Here is a 21,046-nt window from a genome sequence, read left to right as displayed (position 1 = left end):
AAAATTCTTCAAAACTCTTTAACTTTTTAAACCTAAAGGACAATGATTAAAATCAAGTAATGACAATTCCTTGAAAGCTTGCTTTGAATAAGTTCCAGTCCATTCTGTCCATCCATCACTTGGTTGGCTGTTCTGTTTTTGTTCTTACAGGGGCCACTTCGGGCCGGGGCGTGCTGTGCTGGGACTGAACTCAGAGTTGTTATTTAGTTTTTATTTTCCTTTCCCTTTGCTCTGGTTGCAGTCCATCTGAGCTGTTACTGATAAGGCTATCTTGACTGCCGAGCAGGGCATGAGCTATGACTAGTTAAAAAAAACACCAGGATGTTCACTATTCTTACTAATGGTCAGCTTTTTTAGTTTCTAGAATTTTGAAGTGGTTGGCTTTTAGAATTAGGCCAGTTTCCTGGTTGGTTTTATTGAAGAAAGAATTTTTGGGAGTCTTGATTATGATTTTTCCTAGTGTCTTTAACTTATTTGCTCTTGGCTTTTCCTATCACTTCCTCATTCCTGTTGATTGGTTCTGATTCTGTTAGATAAGACCTTTTCTGAATTTCTTTTTGTTTTATTTTGCTTGGTTTGCTTGTTCTTGAACATAACACCTGGTGACGCTCAAGGGGTTACTCCTGGCTCTGCACTCAGGGGTTACTCCTGGTGGTGTTTGGGGACCATATGGAATGCTGGGGATGGAACCTTGGTTGGCCCTCATGCAAGGCAAGTGCCTTCCCTGCTGTGTTACTGCGCCCCGGCCCCTGGGTTTATTTGTGTTGAAATACAGGAGGCTGCTGAGGACTATAACTTTACTGGTATTTATAACAGCACGGGGAGGAAAACAACCCAGGAATCCCCAAATAAAAAAGTAGGGTTGTGTTTTGTGCAGGCCCTCATGAGTAGTACCCAGGGGACCCAGGAGCCACTTGGAGAGCTTCTCTGTGGATGTCCAGTGATGCCGCATCCACCTGTGCTTGAGGGCTTTTAGGGATACACCCATAGTACTTGGGTGGGGGTGCGGGAGGTCATATAGTATCTGGATCAAACCAAGGTCATGTGCCCTAACTCCCCACCCCTGTACTGTCTCCCCTGCGGTATATGAGCTACTTCATTCCAATAGTCTATTCTATAGAAGGGAGTTTGTTTCACTGGGATATAATTAGATAGACGAAGTACTTACAATCGTATTTACTGGCATTCTTTTTCCCTTTCCAGGCACATATTAAATTTCCTATTGACTACCCATATTCACCACCTACCTTCAGATTCTTGACCAAAATGTGGCACCCCAACATTTATGAGGTAAGACATATCTATCAAATTTCTCTGAAGATATATATTTTTAGATACAGTCCTTTAAAAAGAAAATTACCCTGTATATCTGTCTATTGTGATAGTGTGTAGCTGCAAAGGAGCATTCATGAATTTATCAGTTGGAAATCCCTGCATCTAAAGGAGACTCTTCACTTCAGCTCAAAGGAATTACGTGACAGTGCTGAGGCATACGGAGTGTATTTATTTCTCCAAGCCAAAAGGGAATACTCCAGTGGGGGGACATTAGACTATAAGGGCAATAACTGGATATTCCAAGATGGCAATCCACATTTGGGCGAATTTTTATGACTTCTGCGGACAGGTTATGATGTGGGTCCCAGGTAAACTGGGGAAAGAGTGGGTTATGATTTTTAAAAGTATTTGTCTTACAAGGCAAATTGGAGGGAGAGGGGTTATGGTTTAAAATGTACTTGTTTGGTTCCCCCTCCCTGCCCCACTCAGGGTGTGTGTGTATGGAGGGGGGTGTTAAATTTTTTTTTAAAAAGCACACTTTTGTTGCTGCCTTGACTACACAATTTGGAAGCTGTGACACTCCCTAAAAAGGACTTTTGCACTTACTTGATTAATGTCGAGAGTTACTAAGAATTTCTAGTATTTAATTATTAAAAATACAACAGTTTCAGTAGATCCTGATGTAGTTGTTCAGGTTGAGGTAGTTTTGTGTAATACCCATATTATAGTTAATGTTAGTTCCAGGCTCTAGTCCATTGCTACTCAATTGCTAAAAATTTAAAAACTCATTGCTTTTGGCTTTTGGGTCATGCCTGGCCGTACTCTCAGGGTCTGCTCTCAGGTCAGTGTTTGGAGTCACTCCGGCAGTGCTCAGGGGACTTTGTGGTGGAAATCAAACCTTGACCTACTGCACACAAAGCGTATATTCCAGCTTGTTAAATGCTTGTGCATCTGGCTCCAGTGCATGTGTATTTTTCAAAAATTGCTAGTCTTTCAGGGCCCGAGAGAAAGTACCTTTCGTGTGGCTGTTCTGGGTTTGATCCCTAGCACTCCAGGTCCCACTAAGAGCAACCCCTGAGTACAGACCCAGGAGTAAACCTGAACACAGCTGGGTGTGGCCCCAAAACAAAACAAAAAAATCACTTTTCTTATAGTTAATAAGATTTATTTGTGTATATTCTTTTGAATTTTTTTTGGGGGGGCGGGTGGGAGCACAAAACCAATGATGCTCAGGTGTTACTCCTGGCTCTGCATTTAGGACTTACTCCTAGCAGTGCTTAGGGGACCAAACAGGATGCCAGGAATTGGACCTGGGTTGGCTGTACGCAGGGAAAGCACCCTGCCTGCTATACTGTCATTCTGGCCCCTATTTGTATGCCTATTCTTGAACTTCACAGCAAGGGCCACCTGTTGCTGTGATCAGAGATTTAGTTTTGGGTGTAACCAAATTCATATACGTATTCAAATACATATAGGATGGGGTTTTCTCCCTCCCCCCCAAGAGAAACTAAATGAAAAAGGAGTCAAAACAGTGAAAGCAAATGTATAGCTGGGTCATTAAACCAAACTCTGCCCTCCCTCCCTCCCTCCCTCCCACATTCTTTTCATCCTCACTCCCTTCGTGCCCACTTTTCTCCCTGCCTCCCTGTCTATGCTTGGGGAATCATGTGGTGGTGAGGGTTGCACCCTGGGCTCACGAATCTCCAACCCTTAGAGTCTCTCCCTGACCCTTCACTTTATTTCTTACTTATTAGGTAGGATCCTATTTAGTTTTGCCTCTTAAGACTTAGCACTGGATTGTTTCAAAATTAATTACTTAAACTCATAATTAAATTTCAGCAGTAATACATACATATATTTTGGGGTGGTGGTGGCAGGGGCCACATCCGGTGATGCTTAGGGGTTATTACTGATTCAGCACTTAGGAATTCCTCTGGGGTGGGGGTGGGGGCATGTGAGCTGTCAGTGTCAAACCCTGGTGTGTTGCGTGCAAGGCAGATGTCTTACCCATTACATGATCTCTCTAGCTCCTAATGCATGCATAGATTAAAGGAAATTCTTTTCATTCTGTTTTTATTTTAAAAAATAATGGGTCCAGAGGGATAGTATAGGGGTTAAAGCAGATATGTCAGTGTGCGGCTGACCCAGTTTTATCCCCCAGACCACATGATCCTTCAAGTATTGCCACGGTTTTCCCAACGACACCGGGGCGCCGGACGGAGAAGGCGCAGAGTTCCTGCCTTCTCCAGATGGAGTCCCTGTGGCACTGAGCTGCTTCTAACATGGCTCCGGTTTGTGGGACTGGGATATCTCGCCAAACCGCGCCACCTTTTTTGTCCTCATCCTTCTCCCCTCTCGGCAGCATGGCGACCACCACTGTTTAGTGCCAGTTGGACAGAGAGGTAGGAGCTTGCAATGATGGGACGCATGGGGAATCTCGCAATGTAGGGGGGCAGAACCGGCCCTGCTTCTTGCCCTAATGAGACCCCAGTGGCTTCCCACAAACAGCTCCCTTGCTCCTGAACAGCCATGATCCCAGAGGTACACAAACCAATCTCGGAATGCAGCGGCTGCTGGCAGGAATACCTCTGGTCTTAATACCAGAATCCCAAAACTGGGCGGCCAATTTCTTGACCGTGCAACATCATATGCTCATTGTTATCAACAATAGAAAACATACAATCTAATGATGCCATTCTGACAGGTCTGACTGTTGGGGGGAAAACTCCAAATAATGATAGTGAGGTTTTGGTCAAAAATGGAATATTATCATAGCAGTGAGAGAGTTAATTGAAAATCATCTGCCACATAGGTAGAGGGGGAGAGGGAGGGGAGGGTGTCAGGGGTTCTTGGTGGTGGATCATGTGCACTGGTGAAGGGATGGGTGTTTGATCATTGTATGACTGAGACTTGATCCTGAAAGCCCTGTAACTGTTCTCACGGTGTCTCAATTAAAAAGCATAAAATCAAAAAAAAAAAAAAAGTATTGCCGCGGTTTTCTTGGAGCCCTTGAGCACTACCGTGGTGGTCCAAGTAGTTCTTGGCACCACAGGATCTGAGCACCACTGTATCCTCAGGCCTACATAGTAGACCACTGTCTTGGTTGACCAAAGATCTCTGGGAGTGGCCACAGGGTCACCTGAGTCCTGCTTGGGAGGTGCCTCACAAAAAGAAGAAAAAGTGATGTTATAATTAGAAATTAAATTTAGTCAAAGACACTTTAAGACACTCTCCACGTAAATTGACTTGCTGTTATGCACTTTGGGTATGAATTCAGAATTTAGCAGAGTTTAACTTTTGAGGACCATGTCGCTTTTTTGTGGTCCTAGAGATTGGAATTCATGATTGTTAATCGTAATAGTCTTGGGGGAGGTGTTCTGCTGACCCACATATGTTGTTGCTTATAGCAGATACAGAGGACTTCAATGTTAAATTGCTTATAGTCACCAGAATGTTTATTGAAGAGTTGTTTATAATAGAACTGGGAGAAAGAGGGAAGGAATGGTGATTAAAAACGGTAAAACAAAAAATACAGATTTTTATTAAAATGCTGAAATATAAAAATTAATGCATTATTGCCATATTAATTTTGTGATCATTAAAAAATTATAAAGTATTGTTGGCAGAAAATAATTTGTCAGTTTATAAGCCACACAAGCTTTCCATAGTTTTTGTTTTTAGGCCACACCTGATAGTACTCAGGGATCACTCCTGGAGTTCTTCGGGGGCCATTATGGGGTGCTGGGAATTGAACCCAGGTCTGCCATGTGCAAGGCAAGCACCCTACCTGCTGCACTGTGTCTCCAGCCCTGCCTTAGTTTTTGTTTGTTTTTGGGGGGCGACAGCTGGTGATGCTCCAGGCCTGTCCTGGTTCAGTGGTCGGGCATCACTCTTTAGAGTGATCGGGGGCCGTATGCGTGCTGGGATTGAACCCGGGTCTGCTCCATGCAAGGCAAGTGCCTTCGCCCCATACTGTGTCTCCAGATCTCAGTCAAGTTTTGTTGAATATACCTGTAAATGTACCACTGCAGCTCCAAAAGTTAAGTCATTTGAGTGACTTTTATTCTTTTTAACATTCCTGTTATAGTTGATATGTTTGGAAGTTTAATAATTTCAGAGGCAGATTGGAGAACAGTATACATTTATTTTCATCAATAATCAGACTGCACATTCTCCTCCTGCCTCCCAGTGTGTTTACAGGAGCTCAAAAATACTTTCTGGCCTAAGTGTTCATGTGTGCTCATCAGTAGACGACCATTGAATCGCATTTGCTTAACAATTGGTATACTAAAATGAGATTTTTCACTGTAAACTTCACAAGTATGTTAATTCATAATTTTAGTGCTCTTCAGCATTCAACACTTATTAATGGACTAATTTGTAGCTGAGGTTCTCCAAAACTGAGTAGAAAATATGTGAAGATTTTTAATATGTTCCTCTCAGTTCTGGAGAATTACAGAACACAGTGTGATACTTTATTTAAAAAATAAGGAAGATGATGAGTTACTTTGAAAGGTGTATATAAATATTTTTCTATATAATGCTCACATATAGGTCGAACCCTGGGACTCAGGTAGAGGAAGTGTTTTTTGTCGTTGCTTTTGGCAGTGCTGAGAGTCTCGTCCTGGCTCTGTGCTTCAGTGCCATGTGGCGCTGGGGGTGCCCCTGGCTTCACAGTGAGTTGAGCAATCTTTCCGGCCCGTAGGTTCTGTCATAATTCTAGACCCAGATGTTTCTCAAAGACATTACGTAAATCTCGTGACCATCACCACCGTAAGGCTGTACTCGTTTGGCTGCTATACATACGTTAGGACATGATGTTTTAAATATTATTGTTTTAATAATTTAAAAGACTTTTTTAAAAAAAGACCTTGTTTTTGTTTTGTATTTTTGGCACCCCAGTGTGCACAGGCTCGAGAGACCATGTTATGGGGATAGAGGAACCAAGGTCAAAGCATTTGCTTCCATCCCTTTGAGTTGCCTCCTGCTGCCTTTGAGGCCCAATCAGCTGTTTTTTAAACTTACTGGGTAATATTAAGAGATCTTTTCCAATAAAACTGCCATTTACTTATTTTATTTGTTTATTTGCTGTCCCCTGGGTCAAAGCCAAGGACTCACTTTAATGATATTTTTTCAGCAATCTGAGCATCTCTTAGCCAGTCAAGTTGACACACGCACAAAAATAACCTCCACAGAGCCTGGGGAGACTGCTCAAAGGGCAGAGGGCATGCCTTGTTTGCCTGAGGCTCTGAATTCTGTTTCAGGCACCGGGAAACCCAACCACAGGACTTAACAGCACTGCCACACGTACCTGGTGTGCTCCCCACTGTGAGTCCTGCACTGCCCAGTGAGAGTGCTCTGATACTGCCAGGCACACCTCCCTGAAAATAATGGAAACAACCACAGATAATTTTTTTTGTAATCATTCCTCCTCTGGTATTCACGTTTTGGACTTTCTGCAAACATTATTAATTTATTATTTTACTGGAGATCCATTTGAGTTCTTGAAGTAGCAGCATATTTTGTAGTACGGGTCTACTCCTTTTTATTTGATAACGCTGTAAATTTCGTTAGCATGCGTGGTTATGTTCCTTTGTTTAACGTATTTCCCATTCTTCTTGATTAAATTTGAATTTCATTGGTAGAAGCATCTCTGAAGTTCTGTACTATTTTTGTGATTTCTTGGAGAATATTTATTTTTTTCTGGATTTTAGGTCATAATCAGGGGGAACATGTGACGCTAGAAATTAACTCCATCGCTCCAGCAGGCAGTGCATGTGTTCCGGCCCATTGCCTCAGCTTCTCCCTGGCCCTGTGGGAATTAAATTTGTTTTTGTTTTTGGAACACACTCGGCAATGCTCAGGGCTTACTCTGGCTCTGCACTCAGAATTACTCCTGGCAGGCTCAGGGTCTCGTGGGATGCTGAGGATTGAACCAGGGTTGGCTGTGTGCAAGGCAAGCACCCTACCCATTGTATTCTCCAGCCCTCAAATTTGCCCCCATTTTTATCCTTTTCAGAGCTGGACACTGGTTTGCAACTTTATGACAACTTGGATTTTTATGTTGTTTAATAGATTTATGAAACTTTTGTATTTGCTCTAACTTGAAGAGGACTATCTTTCTTTTCTTTCTTGTTTTTAGTTTGTTACACCTGGTGATACTCAAGGTTTACTCCTGGCACCACCAGAGTGATCCCTCAGGGACTATAGAAGGTGCTGGGAATTGAACCCATGTCAGCTATTGGCTGGTACAGTTGCCCTATCTCCTGTACCATCTCTTTGACCCTGATATACTTTATAACCTCCATTCTGGAGGCATAGAAGTAACCCCCCTTTTTAATTTGCTTTATTCACGTCTCCCCCCTTTTCTTTGTTATTGCTGGGGACACACACAGATGTGGTTTGGGCTGCACGTTCGATGTTGGAATTTGGGCCAATCCAGTGGTACTTAGGGTTACGCTTAGCTTGGCATGTAGAGCTTGCTCTCAGCGGTGTTTGGGGGCTTGTGTGGTGCCGGGTATCAAACCTGAGGCTCTAAGCATTCTCCCAGCTGTCTCTTCATCCCCTGGGCTGCACTTCTTATTTGTGATTACACAGTTCTTCTGGAACTCTCACAGGTGTGCACACATACTTGCTAGGACTTACACATCCCCCCCCCCCTTTTAAAAAAAAAAAAGAATCATAGTGAGATACACAGTTACAAAGTTTATGAATCAGTTTCAGTCATACAATATTCCAGCACCTGCTTGCACATCTTTTGGTGATGCCCTGTGTGTTCTTCACAAACACTTGGCTGTGGTGTGGTCGGAAATCACTCTCAGTGCTGAGGATCACAGAGAGCAAGTTTGAATTCAGACAACAGAATTGCCAGAGTTGTGCTTGGCATATGTGATGGTGCCAGGGGTTGAACTCCTACCATGCGCTCGCAGGGCAAGTCTTCTAAGCCACTGATCTGTCTTTTCAGGTCCCCCCAACTCTTTTCATTTTAAAGATAATTGTAGGCCAAATTCACATACATAAATGCATTTAAAATGAAAAGTTAAGTGACTTTAGTAAATATATTCCTAGTGCTATGCAGTTCCCGCCTGTATTTGTTTAGTGGTTTCATGACTACAATGCACTCATGAATAATGCCTTCTCATTCTCCTTCCCCCGCCGCCCCGGTCTCAGACAGCCACATTTCTTCTAGATTGTGTACGTATCCATTCTGGGTATTTGGGATAAGTGGAACCATAGAACTTTCGGTCTGGTTTCCATTCAGCATAATATTCTGGGGCTTTAATTCATGTTGCTTCATGTATTTATAAACATCACTCCTCTTGAAAGTCAAATACAGGGCCAGAGAGACTACAGGAGATCAGGTGTTTGCTTACCATGCATGTGGCTGACCCCAGTTCAGTCCCTGGTACCTACTGTACATGGTTCTCTTGAGGACCTGAGGAGAGATCCTTGAGCACAGAACCAGTTTATTTACTTTTTTATCTTTTTATCTGTTTTTTTTGCTTTATGGGTCACACCTGGTGATGCACAGGGATTACTCCTGGGCAGTGCTCAGGGGACCATATGGGATGCTGGGAATCGAACCTGGGTCAGCTGCGTGCAAGGCAAACGCCCTACCCTCTTACCCTCTGTGCTGTTGCTCCAGCACCTGATCTGTTTTTTTATTTTTTTGGGGGGGTCACACCCGGTGATGCACAGGGGTCACTCCTGGCTCATGCACTCAGGAATTACCCCTGGTGGTGCTCAGGGGACTATATGGGATGCTGGGATTCGAACCCGGGTCGGCCACGTGCAAAGCAAACACCCTACCCGCTGTGCTATCACTCCATCCCCCTTTTGATCTGCTTTTATCTTTTGATCGATCACTTTAATTCTGTTCATCATTTGAATCTGTAAATAGTGCTGCTGTGACCATTCATATTCAGGTGCTTTTAAAGTACCTGTTATTTTTATTTTTTATATTTATTTATTTATTTATTTTCTTTCTCTTTTGGGTTATACCCGGTGGTGGTGCTCTGCACTCAGGAATTACTCCTGGCAGTGCTTGGGGGACTATATGGGATGCCCGGGATTGAACCCAGGTCGGCTGCGTGCAAGGCAAACGCCCTCCCCATGTTCTATCGCTCCAGCCCCTGAAGTACCTGTTTGACTACCTTTCACTGCTTTTTAGTTTTCTATACCTGGGAGTTGAAACTCAGTGTCAGATATTTAGCTTTTTTGAGGAATTGCCGAGGTGTTCTCCAGCAGTCGCATTCCTTCACAGTCCCTCCAGTGATGTATACATGAACTCTAATTTCTCTAGATGCTCACCTAACTTCTTGTTATTTTCCATTGTGTTAATTACAGCCATCCTAAGGCATTTATGAAATACCTCATTGTCATTCAGAAATGTATTTTCCTAGTGACTAATGATGTTAGATGTTCTTTCGTGTGCTTATTGTGTCCATTTGTATATCTGCTTTGAAGTAATGTAAAATCTTGCCTATTTTTTAATCAACTGGGTTTTATTGTGTGTGTGTAGTACAAGTTCTCCATATATTCTGGGTGTGCTATTATTTTGTTTGATTTGTATATGTGTATGTGTGTGTTCATGTGTGTTCCTTCACTCCCTTGTTCCCTCCTGAAGTGCCTGGGATTAAAGCCACAACATCACACGTGCAGGCAGTTGATGTCTTGCTCAGCTACACACCCAGCCTCATAGTGTTTGCTCTTATTTTTAAGATTTTATGCTTTTAGCTCTCAGATCTTTTCCTTTTTGAGTTTATTTTGCATGAGGCATTCTGCTTCTTTATGAAAAATCTAGTCACCTCTTATCATTGAAGAGACTGTTCTTTCCCCATTTAACAGACTTACAGCACTCTGTTCAAAAATCAGTTTTTAACTGGCATATGAGTTTATTTTTTCTTAAATAGGCTTTCAGTTTCTATTCCCGTGGTCTGTATGTCTTATTATGCCTGTACTAAACTTTTTCCTAACTGTACTTTTATACTAAAAGGGAATCGAATATTTTTATACTAAGTTTTGAAATCAGGAAATGTGAGTCCTCCGTGTTTGGTTTGCTTTGGGTTATTGTAGGCTCCTGTATATTTTAGAATCAGTTTTGGGGCTGAAGAGATGGTACAGCCAGGTAGGGCACTTACCTTTTGCTTGGCTAGCCCGTGTTTAATCCCATTATTCTATATTGTTCCCTGAGCACAGAGCAAGGAGTAAGCCCCAAGCACTGTCAGGTGTGACAACTTGCTCCTCCTTCCTTCTTCCCTCCCCTTTTCTACTTGTTCCTAGTCTCAAATATCACACTATTATTATCTCTCCATCCCCTAAATTTGTGTTGTTTAGAGAACACTATTTTGCAGTAGCAATATAAGACATATACAACTACCCCATCATATTTTTTTTGCCATTTATGATAGCTTGTTTCTCTGAATAAAAACTCATGCCTAAGTTTCCATAAAGTGCACTCACACAAGTCTCCTGTCAAAAGCTTCTTCGGTGTGCTGAAGAGAGAGTGCAGGGTTTAAGACTCTTGTATTGTACATACTTCCTCGGTTTGATGCCCAGCCACCGGGAGTTTCTTTGTGTCTCCATGCTCCCCCCTCTAAAATGTCCTTAATCACCAAGTCTTTGATTCTTCTTTTACATCAACTCCCATGTCAATTCCCATGTGTCCTAAGCCCAGCTAATACCTTGCTTCTGTGGTGCTCCCCCTTTACCTTCCTCATAGCATCTAATACAGCTTCCGTATTGGAGTTTCAGAATTTAGTGTTGGTATTGTTTCATTTAATTTTTTTTTCAATTGGGGCCACATCCAGCAATGCTCAGGGGTTACTCCTGGCTCTGCACTCAGGAATTACTTCTGGTGCTCAGGGGATCTTATGGGGTGCTAAGGATTGAACCTGGGCAGGGTGCATGCAAGGCAAATGCCCTGTACTATACTATTGCTCCAGCTCCCTGGGATTGATTTTATTGCAATTTTACTCTCCTTTAACAAATATTCAATTATTGGGGCCAGAGCAATAGTACGGCAGTATGGTTCTTGCCTTCCCAGCAGCTGACCTGAATTCAGTCCCTGACACATCATATGGTCCCCTAGCCCTGCCAGGAGAGTTCCCTGAAAGCAGAGCCCGGAGCAAGCCCTTAGCTTACTGCTGGGTTGGCTCAAAACAAAATTAAAATGTTCTATTATCCTGGTATGATGTTGGTATGATGATGTTGCGCCTTTTTATGTTTCCATTTGGGTTGTATGTGCAAAATTTTGTACCTTTTAATTTTTGGTGGTGACAGGCATGGAACTAAAGGCCTCACATATGGAAAGAGAGGGCTCTACTACTGAGCTTCTCCCCAAAATTATTGCACTTTTTTGTTGTAGATGTGTTCCGTTTTGTTTTTTCTCCTTGGGTGGGAGTATACACAATGATGCTCCTGGACCACGTGCTGCTGGGGATGGAGCCACGGTCTTTGGCACACAAAACATGTGCACTAACCCCAGGAACCATTTCTTTGGCCCAGTACATGTGACAACACCAAAAGTTTGGATCTTTTATTTATTTTTTTGTTTCCTTTTGTTTGGGGCCACACCTGGCGATGCTCAAGGGTTACTCTTGGCTCTGCACTCAGGAATTACTCCTGGTGGTGTTCAGGGGACCATAATGGGTACCAGGGATCGAACCTGGGTCGACCATGTGCAAGGCAAGTGCCTTACCTGCTGTGCTATCTCTCCAGCCCCTTGTCTTTTATTTTAGACCCAGTAATAAGCAATTATATTTATCCGTGTGCTTATTTGTTTGTCTGTGGATTTTTGGGCACATCTGGAAGTACTCAGGGACACTCCCAACTCTGTGCTCCGGGGCAGCCATGCAGTGCCTGGCATCAGACTAGAGTTGGCCTCAGATAAGACAAATGCCTTCCCCCTAAGTTAAATGCATTTATGGATTAGGGTCTTTAATTTTAAATGTCTCTGTCACTGTCATCCTGTTGTTCATCGGTTTGCTCGAGCGGGCTCCAGTAACGTCTCCAGTTACTTTACCAGTAAAGTAATGTGAGACTTGTTCTTACTGTTTTTGGCATATCGAATACGCCTCGGATAGCTTGCCAGGCTCTGCTGTGCAGGCGGGATACTCTTGGTAGCTTGCCAGGCTCTCCGAGAGGGGCAGAGAAATCAAACCCAGGTCGTCTGCGTTCAAGGCAAACGCCCTACCCGCTGTGCTATCACTCCAGCCCAGTTTTAAATGTATAAACCAAAATACTATATTCATAGTGGTAAGCTATTCAGTACCTATACTTGGGAAGTTAGAACTAAGTTGCTGTGAGGCCTGTATTGTGTAAGTATGTATATACTTGGTTTTCCAACCACACCTGTCAGTGCTGTGAGATTGTGTGGTGCCAGGGATGAACACAGGGCTCTCATGTGCTGAACATGTGTTTCAGCCTCATGAGCCATTTTCCTGGCCCCTGAATAGGTAGATACTCAGTTTATATTCATGATAGTTATTGAAACTAGTAATGATAGTGAAGATGGGTAAGGTTAGCTATTCTTATTTTAGTACAGTGTATTGTTTTTAAGCTATGAAGTATTATCTTTGTAAGTCAAAATGAATGTAATATAAAAATGATGAATTCTTTAAGTTGGATTCCAAATATAAAGAAAAGGCAGAATTATTTATCACTTGATAAGTTTGTGGAAACAGTGGAAACTTTGATATAAAATATTTTGATTACTTACTGTGATATTTATGTTCCATAGAATGGAGATGTATGCATTTCAATTCTTCACCCACCTGTAGATGATCCTCAAAGTGGAGAACTGCCCTCTGAAAGGTGGAATCCTACCCAGAATGTCAGGTAAGCAATTGTACAAGAAGTAGTTCAGATTTTAAGTAGTCTTTGCAGATGGGGGTGGAGGGTAGAGTTGCACCTGCAAATGCTGAGGTCTTACTCCTTCCTGGCTCACGGATCATTCTTGGCAGGTTCGGGGGACCATAAGGGATGCTTGAGTTGGAACCCAGGGTGGCCGTGTGCAAGACAAATGCCTTATCCACTGTACTACCCCTCTGGCCCCTATCTTTTAACTAGTACAAAATAATCCATTATTCATGTGGTCTTCAGCTAGAGTTTTAAGAGCGGCCAGCATGTATCATTTTGAAAAGTTGTATTTATAAAACAGGAACACATATAACAGCATTTCTCTGTGGAATTTTGCTACCTTATATATCCTTCCTCTTATATGATCTAAGTTCTACTCTACTTTTGAAGGATCCCATTTTCTTGGTTTTTTTGTATTGGTTGCTTTATTGAAGAATAAATCTTAGTCTTTAAAAACTTAAAAATGACTTTATATACTGCTTTTGAAAGACCTTTCTTTGCCTGTGTTTTTTTCATGTGTGTATGCTTCTGATTTGGAAGGCTTTTCATATTAAGATTTTCTTTCATCATTCTTCTTTTAGATCGATCTAGATAAATTCAGTCATCTGCTTAAAGTAGTGGTCTGTGTATCGAGATTGGTTTACATACTCCTTAAAAGAATTTTGGATTGCATTGTTTTTTGCCCCACCCATCATGTTTAGGGAGAGACTACACTCTCACCCCCTCATGCTTTGGGGTACTCTGTGGTGGTTAGGGGACTATGTGGCGTTGGGATCGAACTCTGGTTTCCTGCATGAAACGTGTGCATAGCCTGTTGCGCCATCTCTTTGGCCCTTAGGTTTGTATAGTTTTGCTTTTGGCTTTTGAACACACCTGGCGGTAGTCAAGGTGCTGAGCTCAAGAGAGGAGTGAGCCCTGAAGGTCTGTATGTGGTGCGAGGCTGGAGCTTCATCTGCCACATGCATGGCAAAAAGAAAAAAAAAACAAAACAGGAATTACTCCTGGCGGTTAGGGGACCATATGGGATGCTGGGAATTGAACCCGGGTCGACCACGTGCAAGGCAAATGCTCTACGTGCTGTGCTATCACTCCAGCACCCCCCCTTTTTTTTTTTTTTTTTTCTTTTTGGATCACACCCAGCGATGCACAGGGGTTACTCCTGGCTCTGCACTCACGAATTACCCCTGGCGGTGCTCAGGGGACCATATGGGATGCTGGGAATTGAACCCAGGTCGGCCGAGTGCAAGGCAAACGCCCTACCCACTGTGCTATTGCTCCAGCCCCTTTCTTTTTTTTTTTTTTTACTTTTTTTTTCTCCAGCCCCTTTTAAAAAAAATTTTTTTTTTAAATAACAGTTTAAGTTTTCAGAAAATTTGTGGAGAAGGTACAGAGTTATATACCTTGCACTTAATCAATTTTCATTATTATTAATACCTAACTGTAGTATGATTATAATTGCTGGACCTGTACTGATCCATTGTTAACTAGAGTCCATATCTTTCACATATCACTACTTCTTACATAATAGCTTTTTTTCTTCTCGAGAAGCTCATGTGTGTCACATTATATTTAATAGGCTTATCTTCTTGGGCAAACTGGACATTTTCTTAGCCTTTGTCTTTGATGATCTTCACAATTTTTGAGAAGTACTGATCACTTAATATTAAGTTAATATTCATGTTCATCTCCTGGCAGATACTCTTATTTTCAGGGTTTTGCCATTGAAAAAATAATATTTTGTCTTTGAAAGGAAGTCATAGGTGCAGCCTGTGTTTAAGGAATGGTAAATTAATACTTTCTTAACATTAGATGTATAATTTTTTAAAATTCTTTTGCCCAAGATATCAACCTATTTGTCTCATTTAATTTTGTCTTTTTTTTTTTTTGCTTTTTGGGTCACACCCAGCGATGCTCAGGGGTTACTCCTGGCTTTGCACTCAGGAATTACTCCTGGCAGTGCTTGGGGGACCATATGGGATGCCGGGGATCGAACCCAGGTCGGCCGCATGCAAGGCAAACGCCCTACCCTCTGCTATCTCTATGGCCCCTAATTTTGTCATTTTTAATTATTGGAAATCTAGGAATTAAGTCAGGATCTCGACTTCTGTCCAGAATAAGGATTTTTTAGCTTTCTGATTCACACAGCATTTAATTTTAATTTTGTTTATTTCTGGTTTGGGCTGAAGAGGTAGCACAGCGGGTAGGGTGTTTGCCTTCCACTCGCCCAACCCGGGTTTGATTTTCTCCGCCCCTCTCGGAGAGCCCAGCAGGCTACCGAGAATATCCTGCCCGCATGGCAGAGCCTGGCAAGCTACCCATGGCGTATTCAATATGCCAAAAATAGTAACAACAAAAATAGTAACACAATGGAAATGTTACTGGTGCCCACTCAAGCAAATGGATGAACTATGGGAGGAGAGTGCTACAGTGCTCATTTCTGGTTTGGGGGCCGTAGCCAGTGGTGCTCAAGGCTTACTCTTTTTTTTTGCTTTTTGGGTCACACACAGCGATGCTCAGGGGTCACTCCTGGCTCTGCACTCAGGAATTACCCCTGGCCATGCTCGGGGGACCATATGGGATGCTGGGAATCGAACCCGGGTTGGCCGCATGCAAGGCAAACGCCCTACCCGCTGTGCTATTGCTCCAGCCCACAAGGCTTACTCTTGGCTCTGCACTCAGCAGTTACTCTCGGTAGTGCTTGGGATCGAACCCACCCACTGTACCAGGATTTTTTTTTTTAGGCCATATTTGGGCAGTGCCCACTCACTCTGCACCATTCCCCACATTGAATTGGGGGCTTTGACATAGAAAGTTTGGCCCGACAGTGCCTAGGGTTTTCTCTTTACCTCCCTCCTCCTCACCTCCCTTGCACATCACACACACATACCCCTCGCCCCCCCCTTTTGTCTTTGGTCTTTGGGCCACTGTGTCCAGCTTTGCTCTCAGGGCTTATGCTTGACTGTGCTGAGGAATCCTAGTGGGACTTGGGATCATATGGATTGCGGGGACCTCACCCAGGTCAGTTCCATGCAGGGAGAGGCCCGCCCCGCCACGCTGTCTCTCATCTCCCTGGCCCTTGCACAACATTTTTTTTTTAACCAAGATATTCCTACTTTCCAGGTAATTTATGCCAGCGTCTATTTACAGCATACACATCACTGTGGATTACACTGTGATTACTCATTCTTTTGGAAACCTTTTTCAAGTTAATGTATTTGGAAAGGATTAAGAAAATAAACTGTGGATTTTACATATCTTGTCAGTAAATTTTGTAAATTAGAAAAATGCAGGCTCATTTTCAGTTCAGATTAGCGTATCGGAGTACCGTGCCATGACAGCCATCACACTTCTGTATTGTGATTTTTGTGTAGATGATACATGGAGCCTTGTCATGTATATTTTGTCTGAAGTATAGTCATCACATGTCTCATTTACTGTTACATTTTTATTCATTTTTATAATCAGATCGAATTAGTGAGTTTGTTTCATGTAAATATAGTTACAGCACTCCAGTCTATGTGTATCTGAATTTGTTATGTTCCTCTACATATTAAAATACTATGCTTGCTGGTCCTCAGAAGGAACTATGGCTCAGTGCTCAGGAGTCTCTCCTAGCAGCGTTCAGAGGGCCGTGTAGTATGGACATCAAACCTGGACCTCTTGCATGCAAAGCACATGCATCATTCTGTGGGGTTATCTTTCTGCCTCCAAAGTATTCTCTTTTAAAAATCATCACTGTGTGCTTTTGACAAAATTACTTAAGAGGGGCTGGCGCAGTAGTCCAGTGGGTATGGTGCTGGCCTTGCATGTGGCAGGTCCAGGTTGGATTCCCAGCATCCCATATGGTCCCTCAAGCACCACCACGGGTGATTCCTGAGTGCAGAGTAGAACCAGGAGTGATTCTTGAGCAGAGCCAAGTATGGTCTCCTCCAGAACCAAACAAAGTTACTTAAGAAACAGGAAAAATGACCAACTCTATTTGTAAATTCTTGTTTGTATCCCTTATATTTTGGACTGGAGCAATGTCAGAGCTGGTAGGGCGTTTGCTTTGCACTCGCCCAACCTGGGTTTGATTTCCTCCGTCCCTCTCGGAGAGCCCGGCAAGCTACCAAGACTATCCCGCCCGCACGGCAGAGCCTGGCAAGCTACCTGTGGCATATTCAATATGCCAAAAACAGTAACAACAAGTCTCACAATGGAGACGTCACTGGTGCCCGCTCAAGCAAATCGATGAAGAATGGGACAACAGTGCTACAGTGCTACCCCTTATATTTTAATATCAGCCAGCATACCATAAGGATAATTGGGGTGTGGGGAAAGTATGTGTGTGTTTTTCTCCTTTGTGACTGATTTGATCACGGGGCGGGGTGGGGGGGTCAGGGGGTGTCCCTCACGATTGATTATAGTGCTTGGAAGTATGATCGCAGGGCTTAGTCTCTGGCCAAGATGGGCGCACACACCAGGCCCTGTGCTGCGGTGCTGGGGGTCCCAAACAGGCTTCTAAAATTCTTTGTGCTTTTTTGCTCCCATCCCCACCCCAGAATTTTTATGTGACTTTGGGTGATATGTAGATACATAAAACAGGTGTACATATTGAACATTGACTTCATCATAAATAATTTTCATCACAAAGAATTTTGTTTTAAAATTAATTTTTTTAACATTGGAACCCCTATGTTCAGTTACATGACTGAAGCTAGGTATTACTAGAGCTTTATAATATTTAAACCTGACATTAGATTTTATAGGCAAGTTTTATTATTACCAAGCTACTTAAATTCTCCAAGCCTTTTACCTAATCAGTATATTATGGTTGATTTTTCTCTCAGTAGGTTGTTGATGGGATTAAATGAATTATATGTGTCAAGCTCCTAAAAACTGTGTTAAGTAGTTAACTTAGGTTGCTACTGTTGTTTATTTTTTTTTCTTTTTGGGTCACACCCGGCGACACACAGGGGTCACTCCTGGCTCATGCACTCAGAAATTACCCCTAGCGATGCTCAGGGGACCATATGGGATGCTGGGATTCAAACCGGGTCGGCCTCGTGCAAGGCAAACGCCCTACCCATCCCTGCTACTGCTATCACTCTCCCTGCTACTGTTATTTTTAGATGTTCTTTTAGATTTGGGCAGAGGACCAGATGTGAAATGATTGCTTGCTATGTCCTAGCAAAGAAATGTACTGTTTTGGAGGGCCAACATTCAGTGGTGGTCAGTGGGGGCAGGGTGAGCCCACTTCTGGTGTGGTGTCAGGGTGTCTCTCTCAGTGCTGCCGTGAACCCACTCATTTCTGGGAACTGAATCTTGGGCTGCATCAAGCACATATGCTGCAGCCCCTGAGCTATTTTCTTGTTTTATTTTGATTGTGCTGGTAACCAAACCCATGGCCTCACCTAAGAAAGCCTATGCTCCGTTGCTCAGCTAGATATCTCTGTCTATCTTGTTTGTTTTTTTTTTAAACTTGTTGGTGGGGGGTGTGGTTTGGGTCACGACAGCCAACGATGCTCAGGGGTTAGTCCTGGCTCTGCACTCAGGAATCACTCCTGGTGGTGCCCTGGGAACCATATAGGATGCTGGGGATTAAACCCAGATCAGGGATCAAACCCGGGTCACTGCACACAAAGCAGTTGCCCTACCCACTGTACTATCACTCTGGCCCCTTGTTTGTGTTTTTAACCACAGCTGGCGGTGCTCAGGGGTCACTCATGGTGGACTCAGAGGAGCGTGTGAGGTGCCAGGGATTAAACCCTGGCCAGGCACTTGCAAGGCAACCGCCCTACCTGCTGTGCTATTGCTCCAGCCCCTGTCTTGTTTCTAATTAGGGTCTTCTCAGTGCTACTTGCACGGGAGAGCTCCATGCACATTAAAGAGAATGCTTAAAAGATGGGCGTGTTTTTGAGAGAAGCATATTATTTTACTTATATGTCAAGTGAACTGTAAAGGATTTTTATATTTTAGATGATTTCTTGAAAATTTGGGCCGAAATATAAGGGTTTTTTCCTTTTTTAAATTTCGGGGGTGGGGAGGAGTTGTTTGGACCACACTGGACAGCATCAGGGTTTTGCTGACTGCTCGGATCACTCTCGCACCAGCTCTCTGTCCCCTTTTTGCTATGATTTTGGCACTTGTGCTTTAGGACTGGTGGTAACCCGAATAGCACTAAGCTATTCTCAGTTTCAGTGGTTGAAATGTTGAATAAGATGCTTAGCACTACTCTCAGGCTCTGAGAAACGTGCTTCCTAGCGTTTTTAGATATAGACTCGAGACTTTCATCATTGCTTTTTGGTGCTGCCTGGCTGGAATATCCATAGTCATTACTCAGGGGAATTCAAGACTATTTACTGCTTCTCCATAAATATACACAGTACTCTGTACTTTATCTGCTTGGCTTATAATATTATGAACATTTTTTATTTAAGACTGGCTTTATTTTTCCTTTAACTCAGTCCTTTGGAGGAAGCGGATTCCTTTCACGCTAATCTTCCTAAGACTTTTTTTTTTTGCTTTGCGGGTCACACCCGGCGATGCACAGGGATTACTCTTGGCTTTACATTCAGGAATTACTCCTGACAGTGCTGGGGGACCATATGGGATGCTGGGAATCAAACCTGGGTCAGCCACGTGCAAGACAAACGCCCTACCCGCTGTGCTATCGCTCTGGCCCCATTCCTAAGACTACTTTTGTTTGTTTGTTTTGTTTTTTTGGGGGGTTCACACCGTGATGCACAAGAGTTACTCCTGGCTCATGCACTCAGGAATTACTCTTGGAGGTGCTCGGGCGACCACATGGGATGCTGGGAATCAAACCCCGGTTGGCTGCGTGCAAGGCAAACTCCCTACCTGCTATGCTACCACTCCAGTCACTCATACTTGTTTTGATTTACTGGTTTCATAGGCAAAACTAATTACCTTCAAATTGCCTTTTCATTTTTAATATTCTTTCCTTTTGAATTGGATATCATTAATTCTCTTCTTGGACCTTTTGTCTCTTCTAGCTTCGTGCAATCATAGAATATTTTTCAGTGTACTGATTTTGGAAGTAGAAGAATGAATGAAAGGTGTTGGTTTTTGTGAATTTATTTGGGGGACAGTTCCTGGATGCTTTGTTGACACCTCGTGGTATCCAGAACTTTGGAGAGAAGTGGAGAAAGCACTGTCTAATTGTCTAATGAGTAGATAGGGAGGGATTTTCCCTTTACCTCTGTTTTTTTTTGTTTTGTTTTGTTTTTTGCTTTTTTCAGTCACACCTGGAGATGCACAGGGATTATTCCTGGCTCAGCACTCAGGAATTACTCCTGGCGGTGCTTGGGGGACCATATGAGATGCTGGGAATGGAACCTGGGTCGGCCGCCTGCAAGGCAAACGCCCTGTCCGTTGTGCTACCGCTCCAGCCCCTACCTCTGTTTCAATTTGTCATGAATGAAGGGGTTCTTAAACTAATAAATCGAACATTTCCTTTTCAAGTCATTTTTGGCAATGAAATATCAAGGGATAAAATGAGAAGTGTGTGAGATTTTCCTTAAGTTGACTTTCTTACTTGATCCTCTGGATTCAGCAGTTGTTTGGTTTGATTTTCTAGAATTCCATGCACAGTTTATGAATAGCTTCTAGTAAGCAGCCGTGAAGGTGGCAGAGATTCAGTTCAGCGTGTGGTGGAGAATGTGTGTGTGTGTGTGTGTGTGTGTGTGTGTGTGTGTGTGTCTTTTAAAAGCTACTTGTTTTGACTGAGGGGGCACTCTGGTGGAAGATGTGTTGTTGGAACACTGCAGGAGCCCTGCCTGTCATCAACAGTATTATAAAATTACGGTGTTAAAATCAAGCAACAAAAACCGTAACAAAGTTTGAAAAAAAAAAAACTTCTGAATTTATTTTTATTTATTGGGGGATGGGTCACCCCAGCTGTGCTCAGTGC

General features: G+C 43.1%; 1 protein-coding gene across 1 annotated transcript in view; it reads left to right on the top strand.

Annotated features, from left to right (window-relative positions):
- The window catches only part of UBE2R2 (ubiquitin conjugating enzyme E2 R2), a 95,548-nt gene that overhangs the window by 57,777 nt on the left and 16,725 nt on the right, over positions 1–21,046 (top strand). Inside the window, exons 2-3 of the mRNA XM_055137278.1 lie at positions 1,204–1,290; positions 13,016–13,113. Coding sequence (XP_054993253.1) covers positions 1,204–1,290; positions 13,016–13,113 — 185 coding nt within the window. The remainder of the gene's footprint in view (positions 1–1,203; positions 1,291–13,015; positions 13,114–21,046) is intronic.

This window comes from Sorex araneus, chromosome 1 (genome assembly GCF_027595985.1).
Source record: "Sorex araneus isolate mSorAra2 chromosome 1, mSorAra2.pri, whole genome shotgun sequence".
Classification (NCBI taxonomy): Eukaryota; Metazoa; Chordata; class Mammalia; order Eulipotyphla; family Soricidae; genus Sorex; species Sorex araneus.
The sequence above is the reverse complement of the archived record's forward strand: the minus strand, read 5'-3'. Positions and strand labels throughout refer to the sequence as shown.